The sequence below is a fragment of the Artemia sp. Qi Xiang Cuo genome, chromosome 11 (assembly GCF_049724085.1).
Source record: "Artemia sp. Qi Xiang Cuo chromosome 11, ASM4972408v1, whole genome shotgun sequence".
Lineage (NCBI taxonomy): Eukaryota > Metazoa > Arthropoda > Branchiopoda > Anostraca > Artemiidae > Artemia > Artemia sp. Qi Xiang Cuo.
In genome coordinates this window covers 71,668,291-71,686,497 of record NC_142804.1, presented here as the reverse complement: position 1 = coordinate 71,686,497, position 18,207 = coordinate 71,668,291, and the positions used below count along the sequence as shown (strand labels likewise).

The following is an 18,207-nucleotide window of genomic DNA, read 5'->3' as shown; positions in this document are numbered from 1 at the left end:
GGTGTTTTGGAAATTTTTAAAACGTAGAATTGACCTATCCCCTGAAACCGTTTCCATTGTCTGGTAGCCATGCCAGCTACAATGCCTCATGTGACTTCGTAGTTTTATATCACAACGGAATCTAGAGAGACCTCTCGGACAGTAGAAACGCTCCCCTTGCCCCTTCGTACCCCCTGTACGAACTTGCTTGATGTCAGTAAGATCGTTAACTTAATTATGTACATTTGGGTCACTAGGCGATACGTCTCACACCTGACCACCCGGATAGACCGCCTATAAATGGGAAACGCGGATGGGAACGACATACACTTTACTGTTGAAACGAGTCCCTAAAGCAAAATCAGTGTCATTCTGATACAGAGTAACACTGACCTTTAAATGTGCATTAGCCCTTTCAAACATGTCAATAGATCGAAGCGTTACTGGGTATTTTCCTTCTAAACATGAAAAATCTACAATGGGAAAGTCGGATCCTTTCTTGCCATCCACAGCCTAAGTGTCTAAATTTTTCATAGTAGCGTCCCGAGCTAGAGGCTCGAATGCTGAATGCTGATATGAGGAAAGCATACCGGAAACACTTTTGATCTGTTTCAAAACAGATCCGCTGGACACCTTGACAACCTACTAGATCTGGATTATATTTTAAAACTACTGCCCTTTCCCCACCTGTCCCCCCTCTTAAAATAAAATCTTTCTTAATTTTACATATATTTATGCTTAAATTTTCAGCGACAAGAACTAGAGACCCGCTACTATTTTCGTTAAAGTTCTCGAGAGGTGTTATAATTTGATCGACCCAATCCATGAAAGCTCCCTAAAAATTTTCTAAATTTAAATAAACCACACGCTTCTGGGAATGTACAAAATGATAGTAAACCTCGCCTTTTCACTCATTCAAATAAAACACTGTCAAAACAATAGAGACCTTAATTGAATCCCTCCCCCACAATTGAATTTGGTTCTCCAGAAGTGCACGAATTTTATATACATATGAATGCACAATTTTTATAGGGTCGTAAACAAATTTTCCCGCCATAAGTGTATCAAAAGGATCCCCAAACGTTGCAGTGAAAACAACTATATTATTTAAAATTCTGTTGGACAGTTGAAAATCGGGGAGAGTTGTACCCTCCGCCCCCGCTTGTATATTACCCCCTCCCCAAGTTGTTCAACAATATCTGGGCTATGTTCCACTTCAGTTCGATTCGAAGTGGAGTCGTTAGGGTATCGGAGGCTGAGGAGGAGGAGGGTTCCCTGTTAATTCCCGGGTAAAATCATCCAAAAGCTGCAATGTGTTTGGACTCAGCAAAGGTAAGTCTACCAGCTCAACTGTGCTATTGTCTAAATTAAAAAGAAAATCATCTAAAAACTCGTCAATATTAAAAGGTACTTCAATGCTATCGTCCCATGTTCAATTGTTGGGGGACTCCACGTGTGCATCCTCTCCTTCTCCAACTGACGAGCAGGGGGGAGATGGCGAGTATGGAACCAGGACAACCTATAAATGAAAAAATAGCTTATTTTCAAAGTGTTCAAGTCATCCCCTACTGTTTAAAATTTGGATTACTATTGACGTATTTTTAAAACGTACTTAGTAGTAGTAGTAGTAGTAGCAGTATGTACACAGTAGCATTTGCTTAATTCACTGTTCCCCACAACTATTGATATTCTGAAAGTTCCAATTTCCAACTTAATATATGATAAATACAATCTAAAACGCCGCTTTACATAGAATTGACAATTTGATTCTGTTCAAACAACTCCACCCCTTCCCAATTTCCACCATTATTTCCCCCCCCCCCCCCGAGCCGGTCATCCGTGGCGCTTCCCCCAACGCTCCCTTGACTCGTGGCGCATCCCTGTGGCTCTTCCCTGACCCGTGGCACTTCCCCCGGTGCTTCCCCAACCTTGCCCCACAGCACTTCCCTGACCCACCGGCTCCGCGGCCCCCAGCCGATTACGTAATGCCCCAAAAAAGTTGAAATATTTCTAATTCCAGACAGCTTCGGTACATACATGAGTTTAATTATGAAGGTTAGATGCATGAGTTTGAACTTCAAAATGTTGAGAATCGATAAGTCGCTTTCCCCACACTTCTTAGGCATTATACCGCTATGTTTTGACATAAAGCTCTCCGCGCGAGATTATAAATAATTTTGGCATCTCCTTTCCCTGTTTTGTTTTACATTAGCGGTTTTAGTCAATCAAGGTTTCAAAGGCCTTTGCGTAATTCTGTGTTTTCTGAAATAGCGGAGAACAAATTGTCTGCAAAATCAATATTAGGACATTGGAGTTCTATATTCTATGTAGGAACGAAACATGGCACGATAGAAATATTCAGTGTAAATTAGAACGACAATATGTGACAGATGGGATAATCTCCCTCAAAATTAGGTGAAAAAGAGCAGTCGGTGTTTCAAAGGTACCTAAAAATATATATGATATTCAATTGTGAAAAATAGAAAAAGATTTTGAGTTTCAAAGGCGGTGATTATTAATAGAAATTACCCATGAAAAATATTCGCTTATGAGATAGCGGCGAAGAGATAGGGGGAATGCATAGAAAATAGCAAAGATTAGAAAAAGAGGAGCGGTTTCTTTTGACTAGCAAGCAAAAAATTTACATTATATTAAGATATCTCCGAGGGAGGGGGGAGCAGACAAAACAATGGTTGGGGGGGGAGGGGTTAATATCCCGCTGAGATAAGTTTATATTGGGAATTGAAAAAGAAAAAAACATTGGAACAAATAGATGGGTAGGAAAAAATGCTTACATTTGCATAATCCGTCTTGGCTTCAGCACCCGAAGGACCAGGTAACGTGTGTTGGAGGGCGGGCGGGGCGGCAGCGCTATGTTCTTGCGCGGCTGGGCCGGCTATTTCACGATCTTGCGTAGCTTCGGCATTGTAGTTATCTGCCCACTCTCTCTTTAACTTTCTGCCATGCTGCATTGGGGCTGGCACTGAGGTGGCTGCTTCACCCTCCCTGGCTTTCTTGGAAGGAGGGGGCACGCATTCTTCACAATTTGCCTTAAAAAGAAGAGAAAAAATTAGTATCAAAATAATTTGCCCCTTTTTTTTACAGAAAGAAAGTTAGTACCCTCATCCATATAATTTTTTTTAGAAAAGCATTTATCACTAAAAAAGCACCCCTACGCCAAAAGCACAGCAATAGGTAAAATTTGCAAGAAATGCCCCTATTTTTACCATGCTGAGAAAATTTTTTAATTATTTCCCGTCTATAGGTCTTTAAAATAGAAAAAAGATTGTTAGCCTAGCAGCTTATAGGCCTAAATTACAATCTTGGATGTAAATGTACACATAATAAAGCTATCTTTTTTTCTTAGAAACCCTCAGTTCTCTTACTGCCCAAACGCGAAGAAACAGTTTTGTTTTTCATTTTAAAATGATGGCGATAGAATTGAGGCATGGCCCCCACCCCCTTTCGCCAATGTCCTAAATATATTGTTAGATCTTAATTTGAAAATAACGAGATTTCACCGGTTCTCCAAAAAGAGATTATATATGCCTGCGCTTAATAAATTGCAAGTGTCTGCATGAAACCGTTTTAATTTGACAGGAGAAAAACATCCCATTTTGATCTGAGAAACCTTTTACAGGAAGTGCTTTAAAAAGGGTGACAGCTAATTTTAGGCCTCGCGCTGGAGCATTATGTCAAAACAGAGCGGCATTTTCATTAAAAATTGACAGAAGTCAGTAGACACTTTAAATCACATTAGAGAAAAGTCAAACTTTAACGAAAAGAGAATTATTTCTTTTTGCGAGAGTTTTGTTGTAAAACAGTAAGGGGGGGGGTAGGTTTCGAGGGGTAAAAAGAATATATTTTGCGTTTTCCAGTTGATTATAATGATGTTTGTATGGTTTGGGGGGGGGGGTTTGGTTTTTTGAGGGTAAAAGAAAATATTTTATGTATTTAATTTTGACGGAGAAACAGTTCCTTTTGACTTTGGCTGCCGCGCTCGTAAACACATATGAAAAGGGGTGACAGCTAATTTTAACCTTGCGTAGAGCATTATGTCAAAACCAGAGCGGCATTTTCATTAAAAATTGACAGAAGTCAATGGTCGCTTTTAGCTAGGATATAGAACACTTAAAATTGCATAAATTTAACGAAGGGATAATTATTTCTTTTTGCGAGAGTTTTGTTGTAAAACAGTGAGGGGAGGGGGGTTAGGATTTGAGGGTAAAAGAAAATATTTTATGTATTTAATTTTGACGGAGAAATATTTCCTTTTGACTTTGGCTGCCGCGTTCTTAAACACATAGGAAAACGGGTGTCAGCTAATTTTAGCCTAGCATAGAGCATTATGTCAAAACCAGAGCAGCATTTTCATTAAAAATTGACAGAAATCAGTGATCGCTTTAGCTGGAAATATAGAAGGAAGGAATTTAACGAAATGGTATTTCTTTTTGCGAGAATTTGGGATTGTAAAACAATGGCGGGGGGGGGGTAAAAAGAATATATTTTATGTTTTCCATTGATTATAATGATGTTTGTATGGTTTGGGGGGGGGGGTCTGGGCCAAAGGAATATAGTTACGTTTTAGCTGAATATACTGGAGGATGTCCAAGGAAAATTCGTTTGAAAATAAAAAATGTACTTACATTGCTAATTGCGGCTGCCAAGGCCTCAAGCTCATCAATATTATCCATTCTAGCTGTTTGCACTATGTCAAAATACTTTCTGATAATTTAATCACATTGCATGCCCGTTATATACGAAATCTCAAGGGCGAATTGTTATGTAACGGGGAAAACTATATGTAACAAGCCCTCTGATTGGTTGAGAAGGGGATGTATCCGACTCACTGATTGGCTGAGAAGGAAACACGTGATCCAACTGTTTCCGTTAGACTCATAACATTTAGCGCGTGCAAAAACAACAACAAATACTATTTCTGGACACCTTGACATTCGTCTCGAGCATGTATATGTCCAAAACAACAACAATAACAAATACTATTTCTAAATCATAACATTCGATGAGAGCGTGCACTTACATCAACAAATAAATCGACCTTGGAAAAAACAGGTCATTGACCTCATTAACCACTTGTTCTCCCCAGGGACTCTATGCCCATATTTGGTGTACGTACGGGACTGACATTACCACGTGTTCTCCCTAATGACTCTATGCCCATATTTGGTGTACGTACGGGACTGACATTACCACGTGTTCTCCCCAGGGACTCTATGCCCATATTTGGTGTACGTACGGGACTGACATTACCACGTGTTCTCCCTAATGACTCTATGCCCATATTTGGTGTACGTACGGGAGTTATTATGGCCAATCTACTTATGTAAATATTTTTAGGTACACGGTTTCACCCTTCTACTTTTTGTAGAATATACTTGCTGTTTTTTTTTCTCTGTTGTTTTTCTTCTATTTTTGTTAGTAGAATGCCCTCGCAAGTGACGCTTTTGTGTCCTACCGATTGATTTTGTCTCCAATTTTTTTTTTTTTTTTGAGTAAATTACTATTGCTACTACTACCACTATCCACTCAAATACTCCTTTCATGGTCTAAGATTGTCCAATCCAACATCAATGATTAGAAGAAAAATATTTAATCAACGAAACCTACAATGGGTTTAAAGTCCTCTGTATCATCAGTCCTAAATACTTCTGCACAGTAAGTTTTGTTAAACCTTATTTTAAATACTGTTTCTTTGTCAAATAAATAAATTGGTTGGTAATGTTTAGACATTTGCTTCAAATTCCACTCTGATGATATTTAATAGGTTCTATGGCTAGTCAGTCGAGTTTTATTTTCATTACTACACCTTAAATGTTACGGGAATTACTGCTGGACAGCATAAACAGCTAGTGTGTATCGCTTTTGTTTAGCTTCCCTTTGATTTGTTATAGAGTAATCTTTTTAAGCCATTGAAATAGGTTGATCCATAACAGTTTTTTCTTTCAGGTAATCCTCTTAATGGACAAGGGAAATATTATTACTCAGTCAGAGCAGAATATACACCATATTTTTTGTGAAACAATTTATGAAAGTATACAAACCGGTCCAGGATATCGAAATAGAACAAATGTCGAACACGATGGCTATCTCACAGGTTAGTTTTGGGTTTCAAAAGTGTTCAATGATTCGAACACTAGTCTGTCTTTTTGTCCCGCTCTCGAACGGAATGTCTTTGCCGTCAAATGTAAAGAAAACCTTCAAATTGAACATCAACAGCTCAACATCAACAGCAACACCAACATCAACAGCAACAGCAAATAAGGCCTATCACAGTAGCAATTGATTTCCATTCATTGTTAGGTGATTGAAAGAACTTTAGGTACTTTCCCATTATATTGGCACTTCTAAAAAGTCAAGTTTGGTTAAGGCTAATGAAATAAAAAAAAATAGAATGAATATATAAGAGTTTAAAAACAAATTTGGGCTATATATTTGCACATTAGGGGGGGAGGGGGGGTAAAGCATTGCATATATTAAATACGTAACCTAACCTAACCTAGGTAGCTTTTTCTCTCCCTAAACCCCAAAAAATAACAGTTTGAATATCGTAAACGCATTGAAAACCACGCTAAGCATTCCATTACTGTATAGCTGTGTCTTGAATTAACACGTCAAAAACGGGTTTTTCATGACTGGTTTCCTTGTAGGTGCCCATATAATGGGAAAGTACCGAACTTTATTAGTACCCCGATACCTTTTAACAAACTGAAATAGAATATTGCCATAAATTCATCCATGAGTTGTGAATTCAAATCCATCATGGGGTCCTTGTACTATATGTTGTATTCTTGAAATACAGGTGGCATGTAATTCGTATAATAAATGCAAAAAATTTTCTAATTTTTAATTTCGATGTTCTATTTGTGGACTTCTTAAATCTAGTTGTCATTGATTGAAAACGTTCAGTAGGTTAAACAATAGAAAAGTTAAAGACTTTAATACATCCATCTTTTGCTGGCTTTTTTTGTATATAAAATTAGTAATAGCAATTCTATAAACTTTATATGAACAACATTTTCAGAAGAAATATCACGGATGCGTGTTTATTTTTTTTTTCTCCCAGGGGTGATCGCATCAAACTAATAGTCCTTGAATATGGATAAAGGACTTATTTGAACGGAAAACAAAAGTCATAGCGCTCTTTTTAAGTGAACAAAAAGATTTGAGGGCAACTAGCCCTCTAACCTACCAACCCCCTTTTTTTCCTCAAAATTATCCAACCAAAGTTAAAAAAATTTTAAGGGAGCCATTTTTTTCATCATAGTTGGAAAGGCCAGTAACTGTCTTGGAAAGTTGGAAAGGCCCCCCCCCCAAAGTCCCTGGGGAAAGTCTAAAAGTCATTTTTGCTTGGGTGGGGGGGGGGTTAAATTTTATACTGTGGGAATTTTCCACAGGGAGAATATTCCATGGGATGGGAATTTTTTTTTTTGGGGTGGGGGGGGGGGGTCAGGGAAAATTTTCGATTGAGGAATTTCCATGAATTTCTATAGGAATTTCTTTTTATTTGTCTTACTTTCACTTTGCCGACTCAATTTTACAACTGAAATGTTAAGGAGAATTGTCCGGGGGGGGGATTTTTACCGGGTTGGAATTATCTAAAGCATCTTTCCGTAGGGGGGGGGGAGGTTCAACGGGAGAAATTCTCCATTGGGGAGTTTTTCACGGAATAATTTTTCCAGAGAGAATTTTATGTGGGAGCAACTTTAATACTCAGAAATTAAAGTCTTTTTCAAATGAAAGTGTGCTAAGAAAATTTTTTAACCCGGTATCATCCGCAAGAAATTTACTGGGGGAAATTTTCAGCTAGAATGGAATTGTATAGAAGGAATTTCCATGGCGGGCGGGGGGGGGGGGCATTTTATGTGGGAAGACCTTTCGATGGAAAAATTCTCCTCGGGAGGAAGGAATTTTCTATGGAAGGGAAGCCAGATTTCCCGACATTATATAAAAACAATCATAAATTAAATAGAAAAAACAAATTTTTTCAACTGAAAGTAAGGAGCAACATCAAAACTTAAAACGAGCAGAAATTATTACGTACATGAGGAGGGTCGACCCCTCCTCAAGACCTCGCTCTTTACGCTAAAGTTTGTCTTTTAGTGCTAATTCTTTAAAAGCGACTTCTGAAATACAAGGGCCGTTTAATTAGAATAATAAGCTTTTTTAAAAGTTGTAAAAAAAAACCTTAGCGTAAAGAGTGAGGTCTTGAGGAGGGTGAAAACCCCCCTCATATACGTAGTAATTTCTGTTTTTCTTAAGTTTTGATGTTGCTCATTACTTTCTATTGGAAAAAACTTGTTTTTGTTTAATCTAATTAACTACAAAAAGTAACTAGACGGCAATGTTATAAATTAGTTAGTCATGACAACTTGTGCTGGAGTTTAATGCTTCAATCCCATCAATTACCAAAAACAAAAGGAAAATAGGCAAAAGTGTGTAAGATACCTCAAGAGGGTTGAAAAAAGCTGTGTAGAGTAATAAATGAAGATATAAAGAGAGTCGACAAGCCTCCTCTCCTGGGAATCCACAGATCTCTCTTTGAACTCCCACCTCAATCGAATAGGAGCCTCCTGTGCAAGAAAGCTGGGTAACACCTTTCACTGTAAAAGCCTCTAACTCACAGTACAGCTTCTTTTAAAATATAAGTTAAAACTAGCATAGGGAGCCAGGGCCAAAGGTGGCTGCTCTTTCCTTGCATTTACTTTAAAAACTCAAAAAACCATTTTCTTTACTTTGTTACAAGGTAGTAAGAAATACGCCAAATTTTTGAAATTAACAGATATTACGAAAAAGCTCCTTTCTCTATACGCTAAAGTTCAACTTATGTTTTGAAGAAAACTATCCACGTTTTAGAGCTTTTTCCGTTCTCTTATCTCTTATAGCCATCACTTCCAAGAAGTGAAGTTAGCTGAATCCTAATGAGACAATTCTTGCTTCATATATGCAGAATAATTGTGTATAACACATGTGCATGCAGACCCTCTATACTTTACCCCCCCCCCCCCCTAATGTGCAAATATATAGCCCAAATTATATATTTTCAATGTATTTTCCCACCCGCAACTTGTTTCCCCAGTTTTTGTTTCGTCACAGTTGATTCAATTTACAGGTACACGGGTTTAAACGCATGGCGATAATACATATAGCTTGGGCTATATATTTGCACATTAAGGGAATTGGGGGTAAAGTATAGCAGGTCAGCATGCAAAATGTTTTAGCTACTAATATTCTGCACATTATGAAGTAAGAGTTGTTAGATTAGGATTAACCTAACTTCACTTCTTGGGTGTGGTGGCTATAAGAGATAAGTACCCGTTCTCATCTTATAAAGGGAAACATTTTCTGTAACCTTTTCTTAAAGACGAAAGAAAAGTTAAACGTAAGTAATCACCAGCAATCTATATCGAATAAATTAAATATATCTAAATGTCATTTGTTAAAACTTCTTCTACTAACAGCTCGTCACGGCACCAAGCTGCCTGAGGCGGAAATGACTGCAAACCTTATTTCTCCACCGCAGTCTATTCAAAGTTTCAATCATTGACCCTTAACTTGAGCCCCAACTCTATTTAAAATACTCCTTTTGATCAAGTTCTAGAGCCACACTTGAGCACTGTCATTACATTGGCTTCCGATGTTCTAATCTAATTTCACGTAGTTCTCTTCCTATTCTTCCAAATTTTTGTTAATTGTGAAAACAACGCCCTCAATCGAAGCTCTTCTTCTTTTTGCCACTTCACTGCGTCAACAGTAGAGGGATGCAGTAATTTGTTTTTCAGGGGAGGGGGAGGATAGAGTCAATAGTCCATTGGGATTTCAGCCTCGATCAAATTTTAGGATCTGCCTCGATATTGAATTACAGTTGAAATGATCGTGGCTTCTAAGTTTCTAATCTGATTTCGAAGACTCATACTCCTATTCTTCCAAAAGTTTCATAACTACGAAAAACACCTTGTGCTTAAGGTATTCTATTCTTTTATCTTTGCTGATACACCAGCTTCACTAATGATGCTTCTCAAGCTATCCATGTGATCAGTTTCCTCGCTACCGAATGTCACCTCTTCACCCTCTGTGAATGTTGATCCACCTAACATTAATTTTCAACTTTTCTTGCACCCTAAAGTCACAAAACCTCCAAACATTGGTTCATTCTGCTAATATTATTATCTTGAACACGAAAATCATCTGCATAATTTAAGTCTAGGATACTTTACATTTCCGCTTGATGCCATGCTCTACCACAGCCTTTGCCATGTTCCTCAGGACAAAGTTTCCGAAAAAGTGAAACACCCCCCAAAAGTCAAGGAATCTCAATAAAAATCGTACCATCACATTTAGCGTACGAGATAGCACTATTGTAGAGGTTTCAAGCTCCCATCTACAAAAATGTGAATTTTTTTATTTTGTTTGCCAGAATATAGATCACGGATGCGTGTTTATTTTTTTTTTTTTTTACCAGGGGTGATTGCAGAAGCATCTCGTTTTTTTTGCCAGAAGAAAAGTATGGTATGTGTGTTTATTTGTTTTCCCCATGGGTAAACGTAACAAGCCAATGGTCCCAGAAGATAAGGGAAGGGCGCATTCTAACGAAAAATAAAGGTTCCAGTGTCTCTTTTAAGTGACCAAAGAGATTTCAGGCCAATTAAACCCTTTCCCACTCCCTTATTCCCAGAGTCATCTGATCAAAATTTGAGATATCCATCTTGTTCAGCATAGTCGAAGGGTCCAATAACTTTGCCTTTGGGTATAAAATGACCCCAAACAGCCTGTGGGGAAACAGCTGTAATTTATGAAGTCTGCCCATTGTTTGCCTATAATATCTGTTATTGGACTGCGTGCAGATATTTTTCGGCGTGGTGGAGGCAGAATTTTCTTCTGGGGGCATATTTCTCGGGGAGAATTCTCCACAGGCAGGTATGTTTCTGGGGTGAAATTTCCGGAAGAAATTTTAAACAGGGGAATTCCCCCGAATTTCTATACAAAATTATTTTTATTTGTCTTACTTTCTCTTTGGTGAATCGATTTTACATGTTGAGATGAAACCAGGGGAATTGTCCCAGGAAAATTTTCAGTAGGGTTAAAATTGTCTGGGCAACTTTTGCATAGGGGGGGGGGATTTTCCGTGGAAGAAGTTCTTAATGGAAAAATTTTCCACGGAAGAATCTCCATGGGGGAATTTTCCATTGGAAAAACTTCCCATTCGGGGGAAGGATTTTGGGGAAATATTTGCACATAGAATCCGTAGGATTTCCGGCTTGATCTAAAAAAAGATCAGAAATTAAATAAATTAACATGTTTTTCTTCGAATGAAAGTAGGCTAAAGAGTATTTTCAAGGTGGAACTATACACAGAGAACTTTCTAGGGGAAAGTTACAGCAAGGATGGAATTGTCCAGGGATATTTTCTAGTGGGGGATATGTAGGATGAATATTACCCTGAGGATTTTTATGTGTTTTTTTTTCATGGAGGGGGGAGGCAGATTTTCCGGAATTATTTTAAGAAAGATCAGAAATTAAATTTGACTTTACTTGGAAAAAGTTCAACTTTTTGTCCCCATTATCTAAGAACGAATTCTGAAACAGAAGAGCTGATTAATTAAGATATGAAGCCTTATTGAAGCCCTAAAAAACCTTAGTTTGAAGAACGAGGAGTTAAGGAGGTCGCAGCCCCTCGTATATGGAATGATTTCAGTTCGTTTTAAGTTATAATATTGCACCTTACTTTAAGTCAAAATACTTTGTTTTGTTTTTTTGTCATGCAAATATAGAAACTTCACTAAAACTTTTTCATTGCCAGATTCAGATGCCTGTTCATAAAGTATAAAACTGAGGAAAAAAGGTGTGTGATAATTCAAAAACTCCTCAATTATTGGTCTAAGAGTGAAAATATGCTCACTGCATCCTTTCCCCTTCCTAAAGCCACGCTGCTCTGTTTTAAAACTTTACCAATAATATCTCTTAGTCTAATAAGTATTATCATACTAAATTATTGTCTTCATGCAGAAATTAAGCTAATGCCTATGCAATAGTTATATTAACTCTAATCACCTTTCTTTTAATGTCAATTTTTTCTTTTATATATCACATCCTAATTGTGTGTCATGGTTTAAAACATTCTCAAAGTGAATGAAAAGAAATGCAATGTACAAGAACAAAGGAAAAAAGGTATAAAAAGCAAAAAAACTGCAATGCACAGGATACTTTAAAAACAGTCAAGCTTTGAAAAGATTAGGCTATGTCTCCCTGCACAAAAGGAATAATGTGGTTGGCTGATGAAAATACGCCACAGATGTAATCTAATAAATTAAAGTGCACTTTATACCACAGAATCATAAGAAAGTAGTCTCTCTTTTTCTCTTTGGTTGAATAATTTAGCACTTAACCTTGATCATGTCACCTTACCACTTTAAATCATGTCTCCTTAACACTTTCCTTGAGGCCCGATTCCAATTTTCAACTAGGATAAGTTCTACCTGAGTACTTTCTCTTAATTTCTTAACATTCCAACAAAATAATGCACTATAATGACGTTTGGTTGCATCTTCCAGACACTCGGCGCTATTATCTATGATATCTTTCTCAAATTTTGTTCATTGACACTTTATTTTACTTCTCTTCTTCTCGTAAGATTTATCACACAGAAATTTCTAGTCAAACTCTTTCTCTCTTCTACCAAGCTTAAATTGTTTTCGCTAATATTTCTAGCTGCTTTTCAAACTTTCGTTCCTAAGCCATTTCCTATTACATCGAAAGAGTAGAGAGGACCCTTTAACTCGTGACGGGACTCCATATATGAGCAAAGAGTCCTTAGGGAGAACACATGTGCTGTCAGTCCGACGGGGCACCATATATGGGCATGGAATCCCCAGGGAGAACATGTTTCCGAGAAATTGGTGTTGGTCCAGGAGAATTGTTTCCGGGCGAAGTTTATTAATGTCTGACAGATGATGTCAAGGTTGATTAATGTCTTTGGTGTTCGTCCTGGATAATTTTTTCCGGGTGAAGTTTATTATTGTCTGACGGATGATGTCAAGGTTGATTGATTTGTCACGAAAGGGGAATTATCTCATGGCGAATGTTTTGATCTTAGAGATGAAGAGATTAACGCAGGAAAGGGTTCCATAGGAATTTCAAATGTGACAGTGCAGGGATGTCAAAACAAAAGGAACACGCAGAAATTACGTTTAGGGGTTATTTGGGCGAAACCGTTTTAGACATTTTAGGTAATTATTTGGGCGAAACAGTTAGAGACATTTTAAAAGAGGATTTTAGAAGAGGATTTAGAAGAGCATTTGAGGGTGAAACTCTGTGGTTGTTATAATACACAAGTTCCATTTGAACAGTGTCGTGAGGTCCCCTACCCCAACCCCAAAGGGCTCCGATCCCCCTACCCCAACCCCAAAGGAATCCCCCGGTCCCCAAGGGTCCTCCGGGCTCCCAAAGGACCAGCCGGCCCCCAAGGGCCACCGGACCCCCAAAGCCCCCCCCCCCGGGCCCCCAAAGAGTCCCGTCCGCCATTTTTTTAATACTTTTTTAAGGCTTTATTATATCTTTTCAGAACAAGTTATTTTCTTAATCTCCATCCTAAACCCATTTTACAAGTTGAAATACCCATCCTTCTCACCCACAACTTTACTTTACGACTTTTTGCACACCCTAAGATCAAGCAATACTTTTCAAAAGGCATTTCAGAACAAGTTCTTTTCTTAGTGACCGTCCTAAACCCATTTCACAAGTTGAAGTACCCATACTTTTCACCCACAATTTTACTTTACAGCTCTTGAATACTCCAACACCAAGCAATACTTTTCAAAGCCATTTCAGAACAAGTTATTTTCTTAATGTCCTTCCTAAACCCATTTTACAAGTTGAAGTACCCATACTTTTCACCCACAACTTTACTTTACAGCTTTTTGGAATGCTCCAACACCAAGCAATACTTTTCAAAAGGCATTTCAGAACAATTTCTTTTCTTAATGTCCTTCCTAAACCATTTTACAAGTTGAAGTACCCATTCTTTTCACCCACAACTTTACTTTACAGCTTTTTTGAATGCTCCAACACCAAGCAACACTTTTCAAAGGGCATTTCAGAACAAGTTCTTTTCATAATGTCCATCCTAAACCCATTTTTACAAGTTGAAATACCTATCCTTTTCACCCACAAATTTACTTTACAGCTTTTCGAGTGCCCCAACACCAAGCAATACTTTTCAAATGGCATTTCACAATAATTTCTTTTTAATGTACCTCCTAAACCTATTTTACAAATAGAAAAACCCATCCATTTCACCCTCAACTTTACTTTACAGCTTTTGAATGCTCCAACACCAAGCAATACTTTTCAAAGGGCATTTCAAAACAAGTTATTTTCATAATGTCCATCCTAAACCCATTTTACAAGTTGAAGTACCCATCCTTTTCACCCACAACTTTACTATACTGCTTCTTGAATGCTCAACACCAAGCAATACTTTTCAAAGGCATTTCAGAACAAGTTCTTTTCTTAGTGACCGTCCTAAACCCATTCTTTTCACCCACAACTTTACTTTACAGCTTTTTGAATGCCCCAACACCAAGCAATACTTTTCAAATGGCATTTCACAATAAGCTCTTTTCTTAATGTCCCTTCTAAACCCATTTTACGAGTTGAAGTTCCCATCCATTTTACCCACAACTTTACTTTACAGCTTTTGAATGCTCCAACACCAAGCAATACTTTTCAAAGGGCATTTCATAACAATTTCTTTTCTTAATGTCCTTCCTAAACCCATATTACAAGTTGAAGTACCCATCCTTTTTGTCCACAACTTTACTATACTGCCTTTTTGAATGCGCTAATATCAAGCAATACTTGTCAAATAGCATCTTGCAGCATGTTATTTTCTTAATGTCCTTCCTAAGCCCATTTAACAAGTTGAAGTTCCCATCCTTTTCACCCACAACTTTACTTTACAGCTTTTTGAATGCCCCAAAACCAAGCAATACTTTTCAAAAGGCATTTCAGAACCAGTTCCTTTCTTAATGTCCCTTATAAAACCTTTTTACAAGTTGAAGTACCCATCCTTTTCATCACAACTTTACTTTACAGCTTTTTGAATGCTCCAACACCAAGCAATACTTTTCAAAAGGCATTTCAGAACAATTTCTTTCCTTAATGTCCTTTCTAAACCCATTTTACAAATTGAAGTATCCATCCTTTTCACACACAACATTACTATACAGCATTTTTAAATGCTCCAACACCAAGCAATAATTTTCAAATGTCATTCCAGAAAAATTAATTTTCTTTATCTCATTCCCAAACCCATTTTACAAGATGAACTTCCCATCGTTTTCAACCTCAACTTTACATTGAAGCTTCTTGAATTCCCCGAGACAAAGCAATAGATTTCAAAAGGCATTTTAGAACAAGTTTTTTTCATAATATTCCTCCTAAACCCATTTTACAAATTGAAGTACCCATCCTTTTCACCCCCAACTTTATTTTACAGCCTTTTTGAATACTCCAACACCAAGAAATACTTTTCAAATGCATTTCACAACAAGTTCTTTTCATAATATCCATCCTAAACCCATTTTATAAGTTGAAGTACCCATCCTTTTCACCCAAAACTTTACTTTACAGCTTTTTGAATGCTCCAACACCAAGCAATACTTTTCAAAATGCATTTCAGAACAAGTTATTTTCTTAATCTCCTTCCTAAAACCATTTTACAAGTTGAACTACCCATCCCTTTCACCCACAACTTTACTTTACACGTTTTTGAATGCCCCAACACCAAGCAATACTTTTCAAAAGGCATTTCACAACAAGTTCCTTTCTTAATATAACTCCTAAGCCCATTTTACAAGTTGAAGTACTCATCCTTTTAACCCACAACTTTACTTTATAGCTTTTGAATGCTCCGAAACCAAGCAATACTTTTCAAAGGCATTTCAGAACCAGTTCTTTTCTTAATGTCCCTCCTTAGCCCGCTTTACAAGTTGAAGTACTCATCCTTATCACCACAACTTTACTATAGAGCCGTTGTGAATGATCCAAACACCATTGAATATTTCTCAAATGCCATTTCAGAAACTCTTATTTTCAGCACGTCACTTCTCAGCTCTTTTTACTTTTTTAGTTAACCATACTTTTCACCCGAAATTTTGCTATACAGCCCTTTAATTACAATACACGAAGCAATCCTTTTCAAACTTTTTTTCTGAATATGGTCTTTTTTTAATATCCTTTCTAAACCCATTTTACAAGTTGAAGTACCAATCCTTTTCACCCACAACTTAACTTTACAGCTTTTGAATGCCCCATCACCTAGCAATACTTTTCAAAAGGCATTTCAGAACAAATTCCTTTCTTAATTTCCCTCCTAAACCCATTTTACAAGTTGAAGTACTCATCCTTATCACCATAACTGTACTATAGTACTTTTTTGAATGATCCAACACCAAGAAATACTTCTTAGGTGGCATTTCAAAACATGTTCTTTTCTGAATAACCCTCCTAAACTCTTTTTACAAGTTGGAGTTCCCATCCTTTTCACCCACAACTTTACTTTACAGCTTTTTGAATACCACAACACCGAGCAATACTTTTCAAAAGACATTTCAGAACAAGGTCTTTTCTTAATGTCCCTCCTAAGCCCATTTTACAAGTTGAAGTACCCATCCTTTTCACCCACAACTTTACTTTACAGCTTTTGAATGATCCAAAACCAAGCAATACTTTTCAAAAGGCATTTCAGAACCAGTTCCTTTCTTAACGTCCCTCCTAAAACCATTTTAGAAGTTGAAGTACCCATCATTTTCACCACAACTTTACTTTACAACATTTTTTCTTAATGTCCCTCCTAAACCCATTTTACAAGTTGAAGTACCCATCTTTTTCACCCAGAACTATGCTTCACAGCTTTTTGAATGCCCCAATATCAAACAATGCTTTTCATAGGGCATTTCAGAAAAAGTTCTTATCTCAATGTGCCTCCTAAACCAATTTTACAAGTTGAAGTACCCATCCTTTTCACCACAACTTTACTTTACAACTTTTTTGCACACCACAATATCATACAAGTTTCCACTTCAGTTCAGATTTTTCTCAAAGAGATGAAAAAATTTAAAATACTATTCCAAATTTTTCATAGAAGATAGAAAGTTCAAGTTATCTTCTGAATTGTATTAAAGAACTTACAATTCAATTCTAATTTCTCCAAAGAAAATAAAAATCTTCCACTTCAGTTCTTAATTTCACAAAGACACAAGGGAATTTAAAGTTCTATTTGAAATTTTTCCGTAGAAGATAGAAAAAGCTATACCATAGTTGTGAATATTTTCCCGGAAGATAAAAATTTCTACTTCAATTTTAAATTTTCTCAACGAAGTGAAGAAAAGTTCAAGTTCTAATCATCATGCAAGATTCCACTTCAGTTCAGATTTTTCTCAAAGAGATGAAAAAATTTAAAATACTGTTCCAAATTTTTCATAGAAGAGAGAAAGTTCAAGTTATCTTCTGAATTTTATTAAAGAACTTACAGTTCAATTCTAATTTCTCCAAAGAAAATAAAATCTTCCACTTCAGTTCTTAATTTCACAAAGACACAAGGAAATTTAAAGTTCGATTTAAAATTTTTCCAAGTAGAAGATAGAAAACGCTTTACCATAGATGTGAATATTTTCCCGGAAGATAAAAAGTTCTACTTCAATTTTGAATTTTCTCAATTAAGGGAAGAAAAGTTCAAGTTCTAGTCTAAATTTTCTCAATGAAAAAGAAATTAGTTATTGATCAATTCTATTTTTTCCAAATAATGTAAAAAGGTTCCACTTCAGTTCAGATTTTTCTCAAAGAGATGAAAAAATTTAAAATACTGTTCCAAATTTTTCTTAGAACATAGAAAAGTTCAAATTCTTTTCTGAATTTTACCAAAGAACACACTTCAATTCTAATTTCTCCAGAGAAAATGAAAATCTTCCACTTCAATTATTTATTTTCACAAAGACACGAATAAATTGAAAGTTATATTCTAAATTTTTCCATAGACGATCAGAGAAGTTATACCGTAATTGTAAATATTTACCCGGAAGATAAAAAGTTCTACTTTAATTTTAAATTTTCTCAATGAAGTGAAGATAAGTTCAAGCTCTCTTCTGAATTTTCACAATGAAAAAGAATTAGTTATTGATCAATTCTATTTTTTCCTAATAATATAAAAAGG

The 18,207-nt window shown here is 36.6% G+C and overlaps 1 protein-coding gene across 1 annotated transcript in view; it reads left to right on the top strand.

Annotated features, from left to right (window-relative positions):
• Positions 1-18,207, top strand: part of LOC148947307 (uncharacterized) — a 27,683-nt gene that overhangs the window by 5,656 nt on the left and 3,820 nt on the right. Inside the window, exon 2 of the mRNA XM_089096566.1 lies at positions 5,947-6,094. Within this exon, the coding sequence (XP_088952692.1) occupies positions 5,947-6,094 (148 nt within the window). The remainder of the gene's footprint in view (positions 1-5,946; positions 6,095-18,207) is intronic.